The sequence below is a fragment of the Oikopleura dioica genome, chromosome 1 (assembly GCF_907165135.1).
Source record: "Oikopleura dioica chromosome 1, OKI2018_I68_1.0, whole genome shotgun sequence".
Taxonomy (NCBI): domain Eukaryota; kingdom Metazoa; phylum Chordata; class Appendicularia; order Copelata; family Oikopleuridae; genus Oikopleura; species Oikopleura dioica.
In genome coordinates this window covers 4,648,987-4,670,525 of record NC_137291.1, presented here as the reverse complement: position 1 = coordinate 4,670,525, position 21,539 = coordinate 4,648,987, and the positions used below count along the sequence as shown (strand labels likewise).

The 21,539-nt window shown below is 38.9% G+C and overlaps 3 protein-coding genes across 4 annotated transcripts; 2 read left to right on the top strand and 1 right to left on the bottom strand.

Annotated features, from left to right (window-relative positions):
• The first annotated feature begins 6,980 nt into the window (after positions 1 to 6,980).
• On the top strand, positions 6,981 to 7,667 carry LOC145695314 (uncharacterized). Its single transcript, XM_081772314.1, has 3 exons — positions 6,981 to 7,095; positions 7,140 to 7,236; positions 7,280 to 7,667. Exons 1-3 carry the CDS (start codon positions 7,084 to 7,086, stop codon positions 7,534 to 7,536), a joined length of 366 nt encoding a protein of 121 aa, XP_081628440.1. The 5' UTR covers positions 6,981 to 7,083; the 3' UTR covers positions 7,537 to 7,667.
• A 1,129-nt stretch (positions 7,668 to 8,796) lies between these two features.
• LOC145695707 (protein arginine N-methyltransferase 1-like) lies at positions 8,797 to 10,902 on the bottom strand. Of its 2 annotated transcripts, none has more exons than XR_014133771.1 (4): positions 9,794 to 10,902; positions 9,453 to 9,752; positions 9,250 to 9,394; positions 8,797 to 9,203 (listed from the first exon to the last, which is right to left on the bottom strand). XR_014133771.1 is itself a non-coding variant. In XM_081772708.1 (4 exons), exons 3-4 carry the CDS (start codon positions 9,368 to 9,370, stop codon positions 9,040 to 9,042), a joined length of 285 nt encoding a protein of 94 aa, XP_081628834.1. In that variant the 5' UTR covers positions 9,371 to 9,394; positions 9,453 to 9,752; positions 9,794 to 10,818; the 3' UTR covers positions 8,797 to 9,039. The 2 variants fall into 2 exon arrangements, 1 of the variants encoding a protein (XP_081628834.1); XM_081772708.1 differs by having other exon boundaries at positions 9,794 to 10,818.
• A 516-nt stretch (positions 10,903 to 11,418) lies between these two features.
• On the top strand, positions 11,419 to 14,143 carry LOC145695703 (uncharacterized). The gene is made up of 3 exons (XM_081772704.1): positions 11,419 to 11,578; positions 11,849 to 12,884; positions 13,048 to 14,143. Exons 2-3 carry the CDS (start codon positions 12,483 to 12,485, stop codon positions 13,192 to 13,194), a joined length of 549 nt encoding a protein of 182 aa, XP_081628830.1. The 5' UTR covers positions 11,419 to 11,578; positions 11,849 to 12,482; the 3' UTR covers positions 13,195 to 14,143.
• Positions 14,144 to 21,539: the final 7,396 nt, after the last annotated feature.

The window sequence follows — 21,539 nt, the reverse complement described above, 5'->3', positions numbered from 1 at the left end:
TAACTCTTGGCTCTCTTCTGCAATACTCGATTGAGTTAATTGAAATTCCAAAAAAGGCACTAGATATTGGTCATATCTATCGGAATTTTAGCGTTAGCTAAGCTGATATAGAAATATGAGAAAATCTCCGACCCCCTTTAGCCCAAAATCCGTGATACTCCCCTTAAGGGACACGGTCGAGGTGCGCGGAGCCGAACTTGACGCGCTCGACATTATTCTTGAAAATGATATTTTTCAAATTTTTTAAATATCATCTACAACTCTTCAGCTTTGTATTCCACTTCTCAGTTTCTCTCTATCATTACTAACTGACGAGCAAGCGAGAAAAAGAGACGCGCAACTTCCAAAGGCATCAAGTCCTTCAATCTTCATTATTATTTCATGAAATAAGCACCATTGAAAAGCCCATTAAATTCTGAGCAGATCATACGTATAGCGCTAAGCTGAAAGTGTTCTTATTGACGATAAAGAGCAGATAAACAAGGTAACCTAGCGCGCGCCCAGCGGGAATCATGTCAAAGAAGCCCAAAATAGTTAAATCGGAGCGCCCCGCCGTGCGGCCGCGCACTAAGTTCCTAGGTAAATCAGCGCGTCCTGCGCAATGAGTACATTTTCAGCTAAGCGCTATAGGTATGATCTGCTCAGAATCAGCATGATTGGATAAGTAAATAAAAAAATTCTAGTTGTAAAACTTTTTGAACCCATTTTTGCCGTTTTTTGGTTGTTTAAATGCTCTCTAGCGCCAAAACTTGGCCGAAAATTCTAGTGCGGTTATTATATTCGTAATCTACCCATTCTAAGCTTTCGTAAGACCCCTTGCTTGTCTTATTTCGATGGCAATGAAAATTCGAAAAATATTGCGATTTTCACGCTAAGTACAATTCATATGCATTTTCCCAAACTTTGGGAGCCAAAATTTTGGGGATGCATTTATTTAAAGGGGTACAATCATATGTCAAAATGATCCTCAGAAAACGAGGAATCTAATCATAGGCAATAATGACCGGTGCCAAAGTTTTGAAAAATCGGGGGGTGATCCCTTAATGGGCTTTTCAATGGTGCTAATTTAATGAAAATAGGATGAAGATTGAAGGACTTGATGCCTTTTGAAATTGCGCCTCTCTTTTTCTCGCTAGCTCGTCAGTCAGTGGTGATAGAGACAAACTGAGAACTGGAATAGAAAGCTGAATAGTTATAGATGATATTTGCAAAAAGAAATTTTGAAAAATCTCATTTTCAAGAATGATGGCGAGCGCGTGAAATTCAGCTCCGCGCTGCTCGCCCGTGTCCCTTAAATGATTTTCAATTCAAAATGAGTAGTGACTGGCTCTAATAAGTTGACTTGGAGTGAAACGGATCCGGAGGTCGAAATGGCCTTAATTATTGGAAATTTAATACTTCCTGAAATCAGGGTTCCAATTTTGCTGAGCGATGGAGTGGATTTTGAGCGGAGTGGAGTGGAGCGTGAGCGGAGTGGATCCACTTCACTCCACTCGCTCAGCCTATATTTAGTATCCACTCATTCGCTCCACTCCACTCCAACCTGTAAAATCTACTTTGGAATGGATTTTGAGTGGATGGAGTGGATTTTGAGTGGATGGAGTGGATATTGAGCGGATGGAGTGGATTTTTGTCTTCAGCGCCCCTTCTCTCGTATTCTGATTGGAGACCGAGTTTTGTCTATTTTTAAATAAAGAATCACATTCTCTCAGGGGATAATCAAGAGAATAAATCACTGATATAATTTCAGGATCAACCTTTAATTTAGGACCAACTTTTTCATAAGATATTGATGATCAGACCCCCTCTAAAACCCTTTTATCTCGAAAAATAAAAGGCTTGCTCACGGCGTGCAAAGAAGACTTCGGTTTCTGTCTGCTCGTGGGGGCCCGACCTTTTCAACCTCTCTTCTTAACGACCCTCTTTCTTTTTCTTTCAACCCCCCTCTTTCTTAAAACCCCTTTTTCAGAAAAGGAAAGGCTTGCTCACGGCGTGCAAAGATGACTTCGGTTTCTGTCTGCTCGTGGGGGTCGAACCTTTTTTGTTCCTCTGCTCTCTTTCAACCTTTTTGATAACTAAACCCTCCCCCCAACCACCCATTATAATGGGTTTAACCTAAGCGTTTAAGAATGAAACGAACCTGTTTGTTCCTCAGTACCTCATGAACTTCAAGGTTGCTAAGAATATATCTTCCATTAGTTAATGCTTCCGAGAATATAATTGTAAATTGACTAAAAATATGAGAATGAAAAAACCCGGCCTCTGGACTCTTTTTTGAGTGAATTGTAGGGTGCATGAAATGCAAAAATATTTTTTAATCGCTCAAACGTCCCTAAAAATCCGCTCAAAATCCACTCAAAATCCACTCCGCTCACCCACTCCAGTCGCTCAACCATTTTTTTGGGCATCCACTCACCGCTCCACTCCGCTCAAAACTGTAATACACGACTGTAATACATTTTTGACTAGTATTATCGAAAGCAAATCGAAAAAACCATAGGCTATGGTCCATAGCCATAAGTAGGCAAAGTCCGCATAAAAAGCTTTGCAATTTTGCTTTCTAAAAATTAAATTAAATCAATAAAAAATTGACTTTAGGTCAAGAAGTCGAGATTTTCACAATTTCAAATATCTTTTTCGCACTTAAACAAACAAATAATTTTATTAAGAGATGTTTGTAAATGTAGCAGATCTGAGTAATCAAAGCTTCAAAATTCCGAATTTTCTTATTTTTTCAAAAATTTCATTGAAAATTAAAATTTTTGACAAAAAAACGTTCGGAAAAACGGCTATTTCAATGTATATCTACATAGAAACCTTATTTATTCCACGTTGGCCTCAAAATATTCATCTCAACAATTTTTTCCATCAGTAAAATTTTTGAAATTTCTGAGGGTTTGGCCGGAATCCTTAGGGTCGTCTTTGACGCTAATTTTCTCAAACATCGGATTTTTCCTTCATTTCTCCCATGTTGGTCTCTCCAGATACCTTATTACTTTTTATCAGAAAAAGTCGAATAAAAATTTGGGACAATTGATAATTCTTGTGAAAGAAAAAATAGGAGCAGTATTTGAAGCGGGATCTCAAAAAAGAGCTTTGAGTTTTTCCTGATTTTGAAGATAACCTATCTGATATCCGCCTTTTAAAAATTCAAAGATTTCTTCTAGAAATTTGTTCCTGATTTGAATAGGAAAAGTGTTTGAGTTCGTACGTCAGTCGAGTTTTCCCAGCTCAGGAAGAACTCTTTTGACTGCTTTAGCGCAAAGCCTGTTCGTTTTTTCTGGGCGTAGAGATCAACACTGTTGCTTTCATGATTGTTCTCTCCAGTGCTCTTCAGAAAAGCAACACCTTTATAATGGGCGTCGGTAGGCTCCTTTAATTGCAGGCTAACTCGACTTGTAAAATCTAATCGTAGAGCTTATTCGTCTTGACAGACGTCAATAAAGTAATCTACTCGTTTTGCCGACTTGTCCAAGAATCTGAATGAAACTGGGTAGCTCTCATCGTTCATAATCGGCTCGAATTTTGGGACGCACTGACTTTGTCGCCGAATGTCGCCGAATTTCGCCATTTTCTTAAAAATAGCCTCAAATTTAAAAAATGGTTTGTTATCAAAATAAATTTGTTCTATGAAGTGACGGAAACGCAAAAATTGGCATACTCACTCTTTGAGTTTCCTACTATCCAGGTGCGAAGAGCACGTGGGTTTCTTGAGGGATGATTAGTTGAGGTTTCTTATGGCTAGTTTTATGCTTATTAAAAATGTAATTTTACCGATCGGAGCAGTATCTTTTTAAGGAAAACGATATTATGACCAAGAATCTAAGTTCTAGAACATGGTGTTTTTTCGGCGACATTCGGCAACATTCAGTGAAATTCAGCGACATTCGGCGACATTGTCAGTGTCAGCCCGAATTTTTAATTTTTTAAAAAGTCCACCGGGGAATATAAGTTTGATGAAATGGGCGCTGGCGTGAAATCCCAAATCATCAGCTTTGTGAAGGTCTCGAGCTCGCAAAAGTTTTTTCAAATGACAAATAAGAAGTAAATCCACCGCTAGCTTATTTTTAGCACGGTGCGATTCGTGTCATTAATTTAGGAATAATCGAAACATCGATTACAGTTTGTTGCCCAATTTCCGGAGTCAAAATTTCCGGACACTTTTCAGATTTTAAGGGGTTTGAGTGAGACACTGCCAAGTTGACGATGACCTAAATTTCCGGACTTTTTTAAATTCAGAAAAATTTTGACTGTTATTCATATATTTTCTTCTAAAAATGGAACCAAAGGTTGAATATGGACAAATTAAATCCAATTTAGACAAAAGTGTAAAATTTTTCCAATCAAGTTTATTTGCCATAAATGAATTAAGCGTGTTCGAAAACCCCGGAAAAACCTTTATTTCCGTCTTCCGGTACCGAAAAGTGATAAGCGCGGAGCTTCAAAGTGCCGAAATCGGAAATTTTCGACGTTTAGTTTTGGGGCTGTCCACTTTGTGTCGGGGTCATAACTTCGCACCTGGAAAGTACGGGTAGGATCTCCAGCCGAGCAAATAGGATGCAAGAGTTCGACGACATGTGCTAACTCCTGCAGAGACTGCTCTCTCGGCACGAGATGTGTGAGCCATTGAGTAAGTATGAGTACAGGGCACATTCAGTCCAAGATCAAGCTCAGCGGCGTATAAGCCTCAAAACGCCAAAAATATAAATTGGTCAAATCTTGCCTAATTTACTCTAAAATACTCTTAACCCCGGTTATCACGATTTTGGTCCGTGCGTGGGCTCAATGTGCCATGTGATCATATTTACTCAATGGCTCATCCTGCTCGTGTTTTCCAGGTGCGAAGTTTTGACCGCGACACAAAGTGGAGTGTTCCTTAGTTTTGGGAAGAAGTAGAATAGATATCAAAATTCTAATTTCGTTTGAACCGCCGGGCAAACGTTTCAAAATTATAAAATGTTTACGTTTAACTCCTTTTTCTAGCGCTCAAAGTTGACCTTATTTTTGTGAGCGCACGCAACACTCATCTTCGCCGATCGACTCGCTCAAAAGACTTGGATTTTCATGAAAATTAGTAGACATACGTAACTTTTTCTCCTCTTTTCAAATCAATTCGAATTTTTATTTAAGCTTATTTTGGGGAGAGTTACAGCGGTACATAGAAGCTCAAGTTCAAGCACACTAAAGTGCATCAAATATTATCCATTTCACAATAAAACTAAGCTCATTAAAAAGCCCGTTTAATTCTCTACAAAACTGAATGTAAAAATTTGTCTCAGAAATATTGACTTTGCGAATAATCGAGAGATTTTAGTTGACACCCCGGTGCGCCCGGCCCTGTTTAAAGAGAGGTGGATTCCCGCTGAGTTTTTGCGCGCAAACAGATAAACAGACCGATTTTTATCATTATGTCTCGATAATGTCTTTATGCGCCCCAATGAATTTTTCTTCCATAAAAACACGAGCTTTTTAATGAGCTTAGTTTTATTATGAAATGGATAATATTTGATGCCTTTTAGCGTGCTTGAACTTGAGCTTCTATGTACCGCTGTAACTCTCCCCAAAATAAGCTTAAATAAAAATTCGAATTGATTTGAAAAGAGGAGAAAAAGTTACGTATGTCTACTAATTCTCATGAAAATCCAAGTATTTTGAGCGAGTCGATCGGCGAAGATGAGTGTTGCGCGCGCTCACAAAAATAAGGTCAACTTTGAGCGCTAGAAAAAGGAGTTAAACATAAACATTTTATATTTTTAAACGTTTGCCTGGCGGTTCAAACGATTATCTAAAACTCTGTTAAATTAGAATTTTGATATCTACTCTACTTCTTCCCAAAACTAAACTTCGAAAATTTCCGATTTCGGCACTTTGAAGCGCCGCGCTTATCACTTTTTGGTACCGGAAGACGGAAATAAAGGTTTTCCGGGGTTTTCGAACACGCTGAATTCATTTATGGCAAAATAAACTTGATTGGAAAAATTTTACACTTTTGTCTAAATTGGATTTATTTTGTCCTATATTGACTTTCTTGTGCTTATCCTTGAGTTCTCCTATCCTACCCACTTTGTTCTCGTCTGTTTTTGCGTAAAGACGAGTCCTATACGAGGAACTCACCTTATTTTGAAAAATTTTAAGGATCGTTGGTAGGACATGCATTTTTTCAGGTGACCCGAATTTCCGGACATTTTTCAGAAATCTGGGGACAAAATTAGTCCGGAAATTTGGAAACAAACTGTAATTAAAATAAACTGATTTTACTTTTCAACTTGCGAGTTCTTCAATCATATTTTCCTCCGCAAGAGTTCGAGTCTGCCATTCTCTGTAATCGTAGCTTATATTCTAGAATTCCGAAGCTTGAGCGATTCTGCCGAATTCTGTATACAGTTTTTTTTATCCTTCAAAATCCTCTAATTTGTTCATCCTTCAAAATCATTCTTTTGGTCTGCTCTTCAAGTATCATAAAATAGGAGACTGCCTTAATCGTCGTTAAAACGTTGCATCGGCTGCCTTAATCGTCGTCGTTAAAACGTTGCATTGGGCTGCCTTAATCGTCGTCTTGGGAGAATCTGGAAAGTCTAGAAACACTCTGAAAGCGCTGGTTGGCGCGCCCCTACCTATCTTGAAATTGAAAAAGGCAAGATGAGTCAGACGGCGACTAAGGCAGCCCATGCATCGTTTTAGCGACGACTAAAGCAGTCCGATGCAACGTTTTAACGACGATTAAGGCAGCCGATGCAACGCTTTAACGACGATTAAGGCAGTCCCCTATTTTAGATAAATCTTTACAAAACTTGCAGAGCTTAACTCCCTTTATACAAACTAAGGCTTTCCTAAAAGATAAGGATTGTGAAAAAATTCCAAACTATATTAGCACTTAATCATGAGTCACGGACACAGCAACGAAAATTGGGAAGAGGGCGCGCGATATATCGGGGTTTGAATAACAATTTTAAAAAATATGGTAAAATAATATAGAACGACGAAGAGCCGCCTGAAATTGGTCAAGTGAAAACGCGCCGAACGAGAACAGCCTCTCTTCAGTTGGCCGAGAATCCACTGGCTCCCAATGCCACCTTGGACTCAATGTCAGCAAATGTATGTTATTCAGATATCGATTTTTTTAAACTTAAACTTGTAAGAATTCGAACTTCTCGAATTCTAGTCATCAACAATCATCTTCTGGTCCTTTTTCTGGAGGAAGCGGGGCAACTATTCCTTTCTCCGGTTCAGGTGGAGGTATCAAAGTTTTAAATAGACATCAGAAACGAAGTTTATTTAGGTTCAAGTGGCGGATTTGGAGGCAGCGCCTTCGGTAGCAGCGGCGGAAGTGGCTTTGGCCCCACTGCATTCGGTGGCTCAGCTTTCGGCTCATCCGCTTTTGGTACTAGCAACCAACAAAGCAGCTCATTTGGTTCTGGCAACAATTCTGGCGGTGACTTCGGAGGCGGCTTCGGACGTGGTTTGGGTGGATTTGGTCGCTTCGCGCAGCAACAGAAAAATCAATTTTCCGGAAAGGAATTTTCCGGCTTTAGATAAATATTTTACTGACTCAGTATCACGATTCTTGACTATTCACTGCGATTTACATTTTTTCGAATTCCGTGTGCAGATTGAAACATTTTAATTCTTACCGAAACAGATTTTATAATTAGATTTTATTATTAGGATACATGTAACATGATTCTTTATCTTCAGAGACGGTTTGGATTCCGAACTGCCATGAAGATCCGGAAAATTTAAGTGAGAAAAAGATATTTACTTATGCATCTCAAGCACCTGCGGAAGTTTGTGCATATCGCTTCTGAGTATTCGATTTTTGACAATTGATAACGAGTCCTTGCACAATGATTATGAAATATTAATGCGGATACCATGGTGAGAAAAATATGCTCATGCTTTCAAAGAGATCGAAAAACTTTTTGGTTTCATAGAAAAAATGAGAAGCAAATTTCGTCGAAGAAATCTGTTTCCATATATTTTCAAGAATATGAGTTGTATTTATATTTTCTAAGAATCCCGATGTCCAAAAAGGGTTCAAACGTAGAAGTTGACATATTGCACAAGATACAGAGTTTTATACAGTTAAAAGTTTCGTAAACGTTTTAAGACTTGTGATTCACAAGGTGTAAAGAATGCTTTGGTAGGGGTCGATTAGCCAGTTGTCAAGGCGATCGAGGGATGCGACTGGGTCGGTGGGTGACAATTGAGGACGGTTGAAGACGTGGCAGAAGATTTCCTCAGGGACCTTACGAGTTGAGAGACGTTTTTAAGGCTCCGGCCAGAGCATCTTCTACATTTTTGAGAAGATACTTGTTGGAACATCTGAAGGTTTATTCACGTAGAAATCAAGATCCGAAATTTTTCTGAAGTCGTTTGTCGTTATCATCGTAGACTGGGATGGGTTTGCTGGTGACTCGTCGGATCTTGGTTTTATATTCAGAAACCTCAATCAAATCAGTTCTGATCTATTCGAGAGCGGCGGTGACACCTTCCTTCTTGTTGTCAACGATTTTGGTTAACCTTTTGAACTAAAAAAAAGAAAAGCGTTTCGGATAGAGATAGCTGCACACCTTCATCATGGTATCAAGTGAAATCCAGCCTTCGTCCTTTTTCATTTCGTCCATGAGAAATCTATCTCGCTGGAGATTCAGGTCGCCGAAATAGTACTCGACCTGTCGAAAGACTTTCTTGCCATTATCAGTAGCAGCGACTATTCTTAATTCAATATTTTGAAGGTAAAATATTTACAGTACTCAACGCTTTTCAGCGGACGTTTTCCAAAATTAAATTTCAGGAACTTAGAATAGGACAGATCAATAAGGGTTAAATCTAAGAGGGGATCAACTGAAGGATCTTTAGGCAGTGGTAATCGGTTCATGAGTAAAATTTTCACTAAAAGGTTGTCAGTTCTGGTTAACGATCAAGCCGTGAATGTAGTCATTTCCATGGCTGTCAGGGTGAATTCTGCTTCAAACTTCAAGTCCTCTTGCTTGATCCACAATTTTTTGAACGAAGTATTCCTAAAAACAAACAAACCTTCTAAAGATCAATGACTTTGGCAGTGGACCGCTTGCAAACCAACTGCGCGGGATCGCACGTGTCAACCAGTGGCTCTCGCACGACGACATCTTTCATGATCGACATGTCAAAGCCGTAGACATTATTCCAGAATTCAACTTTCTGATCTTTGTAATTACGATCCTCTGAAATCGAGGTTATGATAATATAAGGAGAAATGGTTTGTCTTACCAAGAGCGGTGAAGTAGAGAGAAGCCTTATCTGGCATGATAATCCCATCCTTTGCAAGCCATTTGTCACGTGCGTAGATAACTGTTTGTGGCATTGTCTCATAAAAGAGACTGTAGCCCATCCACTCTGAGATGATGACGTCAACCTAGAGAAATGTATTTACGAATGCATGGCATAATAACGAATAAGTTATTCGGAATAACCTTTTCGATGCCTTTAGGAAGCTCGACGTCTTCAATTTTTCCCTTGATGACAGTGATCGTGTCTTTCAGTTCATTTGTCCTTCTTGCGCTGCTCCTTGTGGACGTGATTTTCTAGATTCCAGGCTTGTTCTTCCTGTTTTTTTCTCAGCTCAGGAGCTGGAGCTTCCCGGACGCCAAATTGTCCAGTGGGTTGTTTCTCTGGCGAGCTTGCTGGAGCATCTGTCCTCGGCCGATCGAAGGTCCAAGTGCACTTTTGGGTGGCTTCTTGCTTCTTGACGCGCGATATTCGCTGCTTTTGTCCTTTAAAATCGGTGAAAAAGACTGAGAAATCGTGGACTTACGCTGCTTTCTTCCGTTTTGCCTCTTCAGACTTGGTCTTTTGATCTTTCTGCGCCAAGAGATGCTGCTCTTCTGCGAAGCGAAACTCAATTCCTTTCTGTTTTCGCCAAGCCGCGTGCGCATCTGCTTGCTCCTTTATCTTGGGGGGTGTAGCACATGTAGCATGTAGCAGGGACTTTTTTTGAGGGATGTAGCACGTGTAGCATGTAGCAGCAATATATTGCTACATTTCGAACCCTGCTAGGATAAAAACTCTTTAGATTATAAAGATTCTACAATAGGAGAGAATGAGTTTCGGGAGTTGTTTTGGACCTTTCAAAAGAAAATGAGAGCTTAAAGCTCAAATTGATTTTAATTAAAGCAGTGATTTCCGGAGTCAAAGGGTTTTTATGGACGGCTGGGGTAGATTTGAAGGATGTTATTCATAAATTGATGCATGCTCAAGATCATCAAGCCCTACACATTCGAAAGAAACTTGTTACCAGTTTTAGCAATAACAGGTAGATTAAAGAAATTGAGGCGAAAAAGGGCTTTTCTTTCGATGCTTTCTTTGTTTGATCCTTGGACCATTTTCTTTGGAAGTAAACTTTATACATTTTATTTTCAGGAATTAGCCAAAAGCAGAAGAAGCTAAAGGAAATTGAAAGTGCAAACAAAAAGCTATCGCAATCGCTTCGCAATAATGCGAATTCGCACTGCGAATTTAGACCCCTGATTGAGAGATTGGCTGAATAATTCAGCCTGAATGTTGGTTTTTGATTAGCGCAAAAATTTTGTCGGACTTTAAGGGTAGGGTCCCCGTACAGGGTCAAGTCTCAGAATCGGTTTTTGACCACTTTTTCTGAATCTCCATGAAATTCTGAGCAAAAAACTCCCTATGAGTATTATCTCTATCTCAACCCATTTTCGCACAAATTGCAATCGAAAATGGCGAAAATTAGTGCATTTTGGCTAAAAGGCGGAAATATTAATTAAAATTTTTACAATTTTTAGTCGTTATGTTAGGGTGTCATATGTTAGGGTGTCATATTTTGGAAAGCCCACGTTCAGGACATCTATTTGAGATGAGAACGGCGGCTTTTGGGCTATGCCCGCAAGGCAATTCACGGAGTCAGAGGGACGGAAAATGGGTACCTTCGTACTTTAAAATTTTTAACATTGAAAATTTTGACCAATCGAAAAAAGCTCGTGTCATTTTTAAGATTAGGGTCCAAACTTTACCCTACAAAAGAGTCGAGGGGGTTTTCATTGCTCACTTTGGAGGAGAGTCGCCCTGAATATTGGCTATTTTCGCGATTTTTGGGTGAGACGACAACTTTGAGCGAACCGCACGTGAATTTTCTCTTGGAATTTCAAAAAAAGCTCGTGTCAATCAGAAGATCTAAGATTGAAATTTCATTTGAGCCATTACACGCCTTCCCAGCATTGATAGGTTCGGAGGAGAGTCTCGCTGCTTTGGGCCTGTACGGGGACCCTACCCTTAATTTTTAACTTTTAATCAATTCCGTTTCTTTGACTTCTCATTGGTTGAAATCGTGAACTCTAGAATAGGGTTAAAATACAATTTTTTCTTTCCGAAAAGTGAATCACTTGAGAAAACGATGACTCAGCGGTGCCAGCTGCGGTGGAGCGCGCGATGAGTCATTTTTCAGCGAGAAAAAGGAAAATTTGAAAAAGACGAATTATTTATTGAAGAGAGAGAAATTTGAAGAAAATGGGAATAGAAACGGTAGAAGAAAGAATGAAAAGAATAGAAGAGCAGAAAAAATATTTGAAAGAACATGAAGGTTAGTTATAATTATTCAAATTTTTCAAAGGAGTTTACCTTTTCTGTCAAGTTTCACTCGAAAATGCGATTTTCAGGGGAAAATTCCTTTATATTGAGCGAAAATTAGCGAACAAAAGATGTTCAAATGATAAGAATTAATTTTTTCTGTCAAAAATCACTTTTCATAGGTATTTTTGACACAAAAATAGGGAGCAAGACCATTTAAGTTGCATCGAAAACGCTTTTTTCCTGTCAAAATCGACAATCTTACCCAAACACAATTCCTAAGGTCATGAAGATATGCATACGAAAATGGTGCTTGTGCTTTTTGGAACCCTTTTTGCCGCTCAAATTATTCTATTCGTCTGGCAGAAGCGCCACAAAAGAAGTTATAACGCCGCTACTCTTCTTGGAATGCTGATAATTCCAGTCATTTGGGCTATTAGCGCGGGTTTTAAACGATTTCTGGTGATTTGGACGATTTATTCGCTGGTTACGGCTGTAATTGTTAGGAAAAGGGTTCGAAAATCCTCGAAGTTGCTCAAAAATCTCCGAAAAACTGCCAATTTTTGACTGAAAATCTGTAATAAGAGCTTTTTCGAGACGGAAATTTGTCATTTTTTAACAAAAAAGCCGCCAAAAATTGAACCTTAGTAGTAATAAAAAAGCCCATGTTTCCGGAAAGGTCACCGGAAGTACTATACCGGAAGTACTGACTGATCAATTTCACACTTTCGGCTTATCAGTAGGATTACCGCACTTCCGGAAGACAGACTGGCTGGTCGTTTTTATCTCTTGACAAGAAATTGGATTAAGGTTGTAGAATTAGGTCGGATGTTCTGCTCTATAAAAATTTACGCTTGAGAACCTCGCTGAAGATATATAAGTACTCTCACTGTCAAAAAAATATCAGTTCGAAAAAAATGGCTCTTAAAGAAAAATATGTTGTGACAACTCGCCATGCTCATATCTACTGCATGGCTTGCGATACAGAGACTCGACTTCTTTCAAAAAGATTCCCCGCGGAAGGTCCCATTCTCGATGTTGAAGATTGCTGCGACAAGTGTGGAGATCACTTCTATCGACCCTTCTCCCCTTTGGAATGGGAGCAACTTCTAAAACATGCTCTCGTTACAAGGAAAAAAGTCTACATACGCGATTTTCACAGAGCTTTTCGCGACTGGGGACCATTAGAATATCATTGGGCTGAACCTTCCGGCTCAATTATTCGGAAAGCCGATTTGCGAATGGCTCGAGAACAGGAAATAACCGACGAAGAGAAAAATACCTGTCTTATTTGTCTCGAGAAAGGTCCGACTTTAGAGGTAGGGTTATTCATACTATGAGAGATAAAATTGAAGCTGTGATTTTCAAAGACGGCGAAATGATAACTATGTTTTCTTCTTATATTAAAAATAGAGTCATTTTGCCTTCTTTGACTATTACCTGTTCGTCAAAAAAATACGCTTATGATTAACCCTTTAATAGATGCCATGCCGCCATTACTATTGCGCATCTTGCGTGGAGAAAACAAAAACGCTGAAGAAAAAATGTGTTACTTGCAACATACGATTCCGCTACCATGGTGTGGACATAAGAGAGAACAGACATCTCTTCGCTGGTTTCTTTCAGTAACTTTTTCAGTAATGCTTTTTGCCTTTCTTTGCGACTTTTCCTGGTGATTCCCAGCTACTTTCTTACTCTCTCTACTTACTTACTGTCATATTCTGATAACCAATTTTCTCTTTCTTGCTAGTAACCAAATACACCCTTAGAAATTTTAAGAATGCCGCTTTATTCATGTATTGCATGCGGGTCCGACAGCAATTTTATCTGCCGTCCATATTGTTGCATCAGATGTGGAAGCGAGTTTGTCGAGCGGAACTTTGTATTTGGAAAAGATCAATTCATTGCGTCAACTTTTCCTTCACCAGGAGATCCGAGACGACGTTCTGGAATCTACATCACCCCAGACGGGCGAATCGTTCCTCCGTTAATTTGGCCAAGACGCGCTCCTTCTGAAGAAGTTGAGCAGCGCTGCGCCGCTCTGTCACAAAGTATCGCAAGACATACCGATCCCTGTCCAATCTGCTTGGAGAAAATGGAAAACACTCTTATTGGGACGATCCCCTCCTGCCAACATGAATTTCACCTTTCCTGTATAAAAAGATGGCTCGAACAAAAAAATAACTGTCCATTGTGCCAATCAACTGTCAAAAAATAAACTACCAACTCAATTCTCTTTTCGTTTTATTAAAGCCAATGACAATGACAATTAATAAATATCAGGCAGCATTTTATAAAAAGGCCGTTTTCTTTGCAGTATTTTTATCTTCTCTGGTTGTCATTTTATCGCATTATTTCACAAAAACTGCTAGTATTCGTCGATCACTGTAAGTCCCTATTGACTCATTTTAAGGATTTGGAAAAAGAAAAAATTCAAATATATTTTGATTCATTTCAAAAGTTGGTGATGGACATTCTTGTTGCCAGCGTTTTAAGCTGAACTGATCCAAAAGAGGGAGCCACGTGCTGACTTCACGCTGAGGTTGCCTAGTTTCTAAGTAGGACACGTGAGCTCATACCGAGAACGTATTAGCGACATCTTTTGGTCACGTGCTCTTACTTAGCTTGGCGGCGGGGATCACTCTTCACAAAATGAGGAAATCATAAAATGAAGGCGTAATCATCACAAGAAACGATACCGATATCATCAAACGAAGACAATTTATTCAAAAATTATTGACGATATACTGTTCTTAAAATGATGCTTAACTTCGCTGAAACCCACTGCAAATCAGGGATTTAATAAACGAATTTCAAAAAAAAAATGCCTTAGGTCATTTTTAAAAAGTATAAATTCAAGTGAGTTCTCTAAAATTATAACAAAAATGAGTTTGTCTGTAAATGGAGACATAATCCCAAAAACAAAATTCGCTTATCCATACAGAATTTTGCTAAGTGGCGCATCCGGAAGCGGAAAGACGTATCTTGCCGGAAAAATTCTTGAGAGAACCGATTTATTTGAACGAAAAGCAAAGCGAGTCATCTATTACTATCCATGTTTTATAAAGCAGCGTCCCGTGAATTGGGAGAACACTTTAAAGATCCCAGTGTCTTATCGAATTGGCATTCCTTCTCAGGAAGATATCGAGGATATGGATGAAGATACGACAATTGTTATTGATGATAATTACGATGGAGCAGTTGAAAGTACCGCTGTGGATCATCTCTTCAGAGTCACTAGCGGAAAACATATGCTGAACGTGATGATAATGACACAGAATAATTTTACATCTGGTAAATTTACCCGTGATATACGAAATCAGTGTAATATCACGATTTTACTGAGAAATTATGTCGACACAAGAATCAACAAACGTGTCTGCCAGCAACTTGGTCTTTCTAAAGCGCTTGCTGCGGCAGAATCTGACACCCAATATGAACAATATCCGTACTTTTTAATCGACCAGTCTCCACGAGCTTTTGCCTCGAGCTATCGGTTTTATACCGATATATTTAGCGAGTATCCAGTTGTTTTCTCAGTCGACGGAATGAAAGGTTACGTTGTTAACGAAACTGATTTTTCGCGATTTTTCGAAATTGAAGAGAAATCGCGTAAATTTGAAGCGAACTTAAAAAATGAAGACCAGATCAAACAAAATTGCCAAGAAAAATCTCGCAAGAGAGAACCCTCGGAAGAAATCGACAGCTTTACCGATGACTCGAGCAGCTCGGCTGAAGAACCGATCGAAAAACAAAGAAAGAGAACAAAAAGAATCTCGAAATCAAGGAAGAAAAACGTCGAACAAAAAGAAAGTCAAAAACGTAGAAAATACGAAAGTTCTTCCTCAGAAACCGACTCCTCCACTTCAGAAGAGTCAGACTCTGACGGTGAAAGAATTGTACGAAAACGTCGAAAATCCTCCAGCTTTTACAGCGAAAATAGCGGATTTTCTTCGTCAGAATAAAATACACAGTACTCATAGACGCATCGTCAAAAGAAATTTCCTCGGCGGAGAATTATTGTCAAATATCCCAAGCAGATTTTTATGGCTGATCTTATTGAATATCAGAAGGACTCCTTTAATAACGGAGGTAATTCCTTCATTCTATTGGTCATCGACTGTTTCACAAAATATATCTGGGCAAGACCGATGAAAAATAAAGAAAAAACTACCACCGCAAACTGTCTAAATGATATATTTCAAGATAAACGAATTTCAAAAAATGCCTTAGGTCATTTTTAAAAAGTATAAATTCAAGTGAGTTCTCTAAAATTATAACAAAAATGAGTTTGTCTGTAAATGGAGACATAATCCCAAAAACAAAATTCGCTTATCCATACAGAATTTTGCTAAGTGGCGCATCCGGAAGCGGAAAGACGTATCTTGCCGGAAAAATTCTTGAGAGAACCGATTTATTTGAACGAAAAGCAAAGCGAGTCATCTATTACTATCCATGTTTTATAAAGCAGCGTCCCGTGAATTGGGAGAACACTTTAAAGATCCCAGTGTCTTATCGAATTGGCATTCCTTCTCAGGAAGATATCGAGGATATGGATGAAGATACGACAATTGTTATTGATGATAATTACGATGGAGCAGTTGAAAGTACCGCTGTGGATCATCTCTTCAGAGTCACTAGCGGAAAACATATGCTGAACGTGATGATAATGACACAGAATAATTTTACATCTGGTAAATTTACCCGTGATATACGAAATCAGTGTAATATCACGATTTTACTGAGAAATTATGTCGACACAAGAATCAACAAACGTGTCTGCCAGCAACTTGGTCTTTCTAAAGCGCTTGCTGCGGCAGAATCTGACACCCAATATGAACAATATCCGTACTTTTTAATCGACCAGTCTCCACGAGCTTTTGCCTCGAGCTATCGGTTTTATACCGATATATTTAGCGAGTATCCAGTTGTTTTCTCAGTCGACGGAATGAAAGGTTACGTTGTTAACGAAACTGATTTTTCGCGATTTTTCGAAATTGAAGAGAAATCGCGTAAATTTGAAGCGAACTTAAAAATGAAGACCAGATCAAACAAAATTGCCAAGAAAAATCTCGCAAGAGAGAACCCTCGGAAGAAATCGACAGCTTTACCGATGACTCGAGCAGCTCGGCTGAAGAACCGATCGAAAAACAAAGAAAGAGAACAAAAAGAATCTCGAAATCAAGGAAGAAAAAACGTCGAACAAAAAGAAAGTCAAAAAAACGTAGAAAATACGAAAGTTCTTCCTCAGAAACCGACTCCTCCACTTCAGAAGAGTCAGACTCTGACGGTGAAAGAATTGTACGAAAACGTCGAAAATCCTCCAGCTTTTACAGCGAAAATAGCGGATTTTCTTCGTCAGAATAAAATACACAGTACTCATAGACGCATCGTCAAAAAGAAATTTCCTCGGCGGAGAATTATTGTCAAATATCCCAAGCAGATTTTTATGGCTGATCTTATTGAATATCAGAAGGACTCCTTTAATAACGGAGGTAATTCCTTCATTCTATTGGTCATCGACTGTTTCACAAAATATATCTGGGCAAGACCGATGAAAAATAAAGAAAAAACTACCACCGCAAACTGTCTAAATGATATATTTCAAGATTTCGACACTTGGCCAAACTCTTTGATAACTGACGAAGGAAAAGAATTTTACAATGACAAGGTCAAGTCGATCTTGGAGCGATACGGAATACATCATTATAGTATCAAAACAAAACTAAAAGCATCCATTGCTGAGCGTGCCATTCGGACAATAAAGGGGCGAATTGAAAAATGTCTGAGGAAAAACAAGACGAAACGATGGATAGATTACCTGAAAAAAATCATCAAGGGATACAATTCAACGCCCCATTCGTCGATAAAAATGGCGCCTGAGGATGTTAACGAGTCAAACCGCAAGGAAGTTTTCGCCAGTCTTTATCCGGACATCGACGACGTTGCAGCTCCGAGACTTAAAATCGGAAATATTGTCAGAATTAAAATCAACAAAGAGATTTTCGATAAAGGTTACAAACAAAACTGGTCATCAGATCTTTACAAAATAATTGACGTGAGGCAAATAGCAGGAGTTGTCTGGTATAAAATTGCCGACTTGGAAGGAAATCGACAAGAAGGAATCAAGTACTATTACGAATTAAACAAGATCGCTGATGATTTTGAGTCTTTACGCAATTGAACCGAAGATAAAACTTCCGGATATCGTGTTAGATGAAAACAAGAACTATGAAATAGCGGTCACTTCCTTATGTGCAACCGTTGAAACAGAGCAACTCAATTATTCGCTCATAGAACTTGTCTACAACGGAGTCAAAGCAATGCCTGGTCCGAACCCGTACACTTTGTTGATGACACTCACTGGCAATAAAGGATTCAGAATGTCCTCAGGCTATAAAGTACTCTTCTTTCCTCTGCGAACAAATGAACTCGGTGCCACTTACTTCGAAGTCAAAGTGAAGAAAGGACAAATTAAATTTTCTGATATTTTTCTCCAAATTCTTATCAGAGAATCGAATGGCGAAGATCAATAAAGCGCTTCAATCGAGAAGCAAAATCTGGTGTCCTTCTCAACAAAGTGGTGAGGGAAAAAAAAAGCGAAAATGGTCTCCAAAAATGTCAACCGGAATCAAGAAATCAACAAAGAAAAAAAGGAACCCACGAAAAATAGGCGGTTCGAAAAAATCAAGGAAGCGATCCAAAAGGAGAAGACGATGAGTGAGTATCTCATTGTGAAACGTCTTCAACGTGTCGAAACTTTTATCGGATCTTTTCCAAGTGACGAGATCCCTAAGTGCTCTTCCTTTCCTTCATTTTTTGTTTTAAACACAGATAAGTCAACTCAAAAAGGAACACACTGGCTCGCTATCCGAGAAGACGAAAATTTGATCGAAGTTTACGACAGTCTCAACCTCAGAAATTATCCTGACAGTATCAAATCATATCTCTCATCCAAGCCCATTCGAAAAATTCGTAAAATACAGCCAACCAAATCTTTTCTCTGCGGGCTGTACTCATGCTTCTTTATTCTGTACCGTCAATCTCATTCTTTTTCTGCAACACTTTCTAAATTTTCTCGCAAACTTTCTGTTAATGACGAAATTCTTTTTTCTGAGCTCAACAAAATTTGGTGAATACGTTTTTAAGTTTATTTCTCTATTTAGAAAAATGGATGAAGCTTACGACCAACGCATTTTAAAGAAACATTTTCCGAAAGATCTTCAGTCTTCGGAAATTCTTACTTTTGAATTTGAAAGTGACCCGAATTTGTTTCTCCTAAAAAATAAAATTGCGATTCATATGTCTGTATCTTTACATGAAGATTACATACCAAGTAATGGATTTGCCGCTAAGCAATTTGGAGTCATGGAAGTTGAAATTAATTCCCAACTCATTTCGAGCTCAAAAACAACGTAAGGCTGTCGTGAAAGAGACTGACGAAATTAATTCTTATTTAGCTGCGAATATTTTCTTGCTGATTACATGACAAAATTCGGAAACTTTAACCGCGACTACGTCTCATCAGCTTATCAGATTGAGGGTTATTATGATCATGAAGTCTATGACTACTTGACGCAACCTGATAAAGAGGTTCTCAAACAGATTCGTCGACCGCAATGCTTTCGCGACGGAGATCACTACGTATATGAGCTTGTTTTCTTTCCGAGTAATGGATTTTGCTTGGATAATAAACCTCTGCCACTAAACACAACAATGAAACTTAAATTCAACCGTCTACGATCAGAGTTTTCTACCGTTTACATCGGTTCGACCCCTGAACAAGCCACCCATAAGGGCAAGCCTCTTGAGATAAAGGATTGCTATGCTGTTTGTGAATATGTATCGAGCCCGTCGATCCGAAACTATTTTACACGAATAAAATCAAAGCCTATCTCGTACAAATATCAAGAAATCACCGTTTCAACTAGAGACATTCCTGAGAAAACTGGGAATCTGACTCTCCACAATATCAAAGGAGGGAATACACCCGCGGTTCTTTTTTTCGGGCTTACTAATACGAAATCCTTCCAGGGTGCTATTGATAAGGAAACGACAGCATTTGGATTCCATCAAGACTTGCAAAACATCAATCTCACATTAAATGGACAGTCTTGCCTTGGATATCCAATGGTAGAAAGAATTTTTTGAATTTTATTAAAAATTCTATTTTAGCGAATAACTAACCAACTTCCGATTTGGCCATATTTTCGACTGATGGATGTCATGGACAAGCTTGTCTCGTCGACTTCACCAAACACCTTATCCCTTGAGCAATTCAAGAAATCGTCCATATTTGCTCACGAGTTTTCTGGAACAGAAGAAACTCAAGGTTGGATGAATCTCGTCCTTGATTTCAAAGAACCAACTACGGAAGCTCAAACTTTGGTCATGTGGTCGTGCCATTCAGTTAAAATAACGATCGATGAGCATGGCACTGTCGAAAAGGAAGTTCTGTAATCTCACTGTAATAAAAAACTTTCAAAAATGTCATTTATTGGTCATTATATAAGTAACAAGCTTAAAGATGAAGTGACAGGAAGAGTGTCCTGTAAAGAGCAGTAAGAGCTATTGAAGCATTTTGTAATCTTGTTATTTGGGTTGCAGTTGCAGGATAAATGAGCATCTACTTCCGTAAGAGGGCGTCGCATTTGTCACAGTAGGAGACCGAAGGCATTGTAGGAAGTAAAAGATTACCCGCGGTGTCTTTGGTCTACAATTTTCAGGGATAATTCTTGAGTTGAAAGCGAGCCGTGAGAAAAATGCCCGGATGGAATATACAATCTAATCCAACTAGAACCGGAAATATTTGCAGAGCGATGTTTCTCAAGTTACTCGCGCATAAACTGCAAAGCCCATATAAAGGTCAGCAGGCTCAACACATCACTCAAAATTATTTACAAAATAGAGAATGGAACTTGCAAAAACAGAGCTTTCGATCGCTAAACAAAAGATTTTTTTCCATCACCGCGAAATGGCTCGCCACAGCCGCAAATTCAAAAATCTTGGAGAGCAAGTCGCCCCCGAGAACCTCAAACAGTTTCTCGAATATACAAGTACATCTAGCCTTAAGAATAATGGCTTAAAATTTTTTTTCAGAGGAGTTTATTCAAGCTCTGGAAAAAGAGCCCGACGCGATTCGACCCCTCGAAAGGTTGATTTCATACTCGCCAGATTCTCCAATCATTATCTCATCCGATGATGATGACTCGCTACGTCAGATGGACATCAGAGGGTTTATGCTGCCCACATCTACACCGATGAAATCATGGGAAACTCTTCCCAATTTAACTCTGACCCCGATAAACCCAGAAATCAAACGCGATGAGTCGACGGTGCAAATTCGCAATCGATTAGATTTCGATGGTAGGTCGTTCCCAGACATTCATTTCTAAAAATATCCTAGCGAATTCAACTATCGACTCGGTTGAAAATCTGCAACCAAAGCAACCAAAATGTAAGAACAAGCGATTCATTATGTTCTTTAAAAACATATTCTAGCATCACTCATCAACGCTGTGCCAATCATCAATGGCGAACCTTCAACTAAAGTAAGATTATCTCTGAGTTCAAATGAAACTAAAGATATTTTAGTCTCGAAAAAGAAAGAATTCTGAATCCACCGACATTCTCCCGGCTAAAAAATCGATGACAGAGCAAGTCGACGAGCTGATGCAGAAAACACTAGACAAATTCAGCGACAGCGGATTAGATTATCTGAGCGACGCAGATGTCACTCAGTTTCTTTCCACCCTCGAAAAGGAGGAAAAAATAAAAGAAGAAAGGTCTATTGAGCAAGAGCTTGGAAATGTCAGCTGCTTCGACGAATTTCTGGAATTCTGTAACCAGGCCTAAGGCAATTTCGATCTGTATATAAGCGAGGTAAATTCTTTATGTTTTCAAAAAAGATGTCCGCAAACATCACAGAGTATTTGTTTAGTTTTCTTTGCATTAACTAATATATTTTTTAGTGT

Coding starts and splice junctions, on each gene's coding strand:
- LOC145695314 (XM_081772314.1), top strand. Junction 7,237..7,279: donor TTTCTCCGGTTCAGGTGGAG/GTATCAAAGTTT, acceptor AAGTTTATTTAG/GTTCAAGTGGCGGATTTGGA.
- LOC145695707 (XM_081772708.1), bottom strand. CDS start 9,370: ATGGGCTACAGTCTCTTTTATGAGACAATGCCACAAACAGTTATCTAC. Junction 9,204..9,249: donor TCTCTACTTCACCGCTCTTG/GTAAGACAAACC, acceptor CCTCGATTTCAG/AGGATCGTAATTACAAAGAT.
- LOC145695703 (XM_081772704.1), top strand. CDS start 12,483: ATGGCTCTTAAAGAAAAATATGTTGTGACAACTCGCCATGCTCATATC. Junction 12,885..13,047: donor AGAAAGGTCCGACTTTAGAG/GTAGGGTTATTC, acceptor ACCCTTTAATAG/ATGCCATGCCGCCATTACTA.